Genomic DNA, 1,883 nt, shown 5'->3' with positions numbered 1-1,883 from the left:
GCGGCCGTGACCCTGCTGGAGTCTGGGGGGGACCTCCAGCCCCCCGAGGGGTCCCTGCGCCTCCTCTGCCGAGGGTCCGGGTTCATTTTCAGGAGGTACGCCATGCAATGGATCCGCCAGAGACCCGGGCAGGCGCTGGAATTCGTCGCGTACATCAGCAACACTGGTGGCAGCACCGACTACGCGCCGTCGTTGAAGGGCCGGGTGACGATCTCCAGGGACAACGGGCAGAGCTCGGTGACGCTGACCATGAACAGCCTCAAGGACGAGGATTCCGGATCCTATTTCTGCGCCAAACACGTTTATTCTCGCAATGCTGACACTGCTGACCGTTTTGGCCCCGCCCCATGGCCGTGTCCCCAGCTGTCCCCAGACCCCTCCCCTGGCCCAGCCCTGGCCCCTCTGTCCCCACCTGGGCTGGCCAATCTCTCGTGGACGCCCCAGGCCAGGATTTGCGTTTTTGTTTCGCCAAATTCGCATTTCCCCCATTTTGAGGTTTCCCACCCAAAGTGCTGACGCGTGCGGCGGGCTCGGAGCCGGCCGATCTCCCGCGCCCTCATTTCCTGCTCTGAGACAGGATCGGCAGAGAGGCAGGGCAGGCTCAGAGCCCTTAAAAGGACATTTATTCAAAGTAACTAACAGAACAAATTAAGGATCCAAACAAAGCCCTCAGAACGCTTCTCCTCCTCCCTCACCCTTTCCTCACCCGCTGACAAATGTCAAGAAACAAAAGCTGAAATTTCCCGTCGGTTCGCCACCTCTGAAATTGTATTTTTTCTGCTCCCTGAGAGAGAGAAGTCCCTCTTGTTAAGGTGATGGAGACTTGTTTAAAAGAGGAAAAAACAGGGTTTTTTGTGGTTTTTGCGCGGAGTGGGGGTGGGGACAGCGGTGTTACCAAAAGCAGCGCTTTCAGCCCAACTAGCAACAGCATGGACTCGGGCCTTACCCTGCCGCGGTGAAATCCTTCCCGCCGTCACCGGCCTTCCCACAGCTTGCCACGGCCGCGCCAGCTCACGGGCACTGCTTTACAGATGAGCTGCCCAAAGGCAAAATTCCCATTTCCTGTCCCTAAAGTCGTCCCCGTCCCTGGGAACAGAAATGTTGTTTATTTTCCCTCCAGACTTTCTCTGCTCCGACTCCTGACGGGATCCCGGCTGCCCCAACGCCCGCTCCCCTCAGCCGGGCGGCGCCGGCTCCAGATCGCTCTGAGCGTTGGCACCTCCCCGCACTTCCAGGGGTTTTAGGGAAAAAGGGTCATTTCTGCAGGGCTGGCGAGAGGATCCAGCCCCAAAATCGGGACACGGCGGCCGGGGGGCAGCAGGGGAGTCCCAGGTGGGAGGGAGGAGAAGACGCCGAGATTTTGGGGCTCTGCAGCCGCCGCCCACTTCCTTCCTGGCAGCTGCAGGGGCCCGGAGCGGCCGGGACAGGAAAATAAAGAGTTCCGGGTTTTTGTCATCTTTTTGACATCTGTGTTTCCCAGAGGCGTGTCCAGCTGCTCGGCGGCTCACCAGAGTGCCGGCGGCACAAAAAGCTTCGTGTCGCTGCCCTGGATTTCCCCCGTTCCAAACTGGGACAGAGGGGAAGGCCGAGATTTGGGAGGAATGGTCAAAATTGGGGGGGAACCCTGGAGTTTGAGCAGGAGGGGAGGAGTTTGGGGCAAAACGGCTGAGATTTGAGGTGAAAAGCTGGGATTTGGGTGAAAAAGCACTGGGATTGGAGACATTTGGAGACCATCATGGGGGTGGCGCCGGAATTGTCGCCAAAAAGAGCAGCAGCAGCATTGCCAGCATAACCATTGTCACGTTTGGCACAGAAATAGGATCCGGAATCCTCGTCCTTGAGGCTGTTCATGGTCAGCGTCACCGAGCTCTGCCCGTTGTCCC

General features: G+C 58.6%; 2 gene segments (V, D, J or C); one reads left to right on the top strand and one right to left on the bottom strand.

Moving 5' to 3' along the window:
• On the top strand, positions 1–572 carry LOC121352728 (the record flags this gene model as incomplete). The annotated part of the segment is given in 2 exon segments: positions 1–331; positions 496–572. Coding segments are annotated over 2 exon segments (408 nt in total), but the record flags the coding sequence as incomplete, so codon positions are not given.
• A 932-nt stretch (positions 573–1,504) lies between these two features.
• LOC121352727 overlaps positions 1,505–1,883 on the bottom strand; it is a gene marked incomplete at its 5' end in the record, with an annotated part of 1,745 nt that continues 1,366 nt past the window's right edge. Inside the window, 2 exon segments of the V gene segment in view lie at positions 1,505–1,567; positions 1,732–1,883. Of these exon segments, the coding sequence occupies positions 1,505–1,567; positions 1,732–1,883 (215 nt within the window).

The sequence above is a fragment of the Pyrgilauda ruficollis genome, unplaced genomic scaffold, assembly GCF_017590135.1.
Source record: "Pyrgilauda ruficollis isolate IOZ18807 unplaced genomic scaffold, ASM1759013v1 scaffold1941, whole genome shotgun sequence".
In the NCBI taxonomy this organism is placed as follows: Eukaryota; Metazoa; Chordata; class Aves; order Passeriformes; family Passeridae; genus Pyrgilauda; species Pyrgilauda ruficollis.
This window is presented reverse-complemented; position numbering and strand designations above follow the sequence as displayed.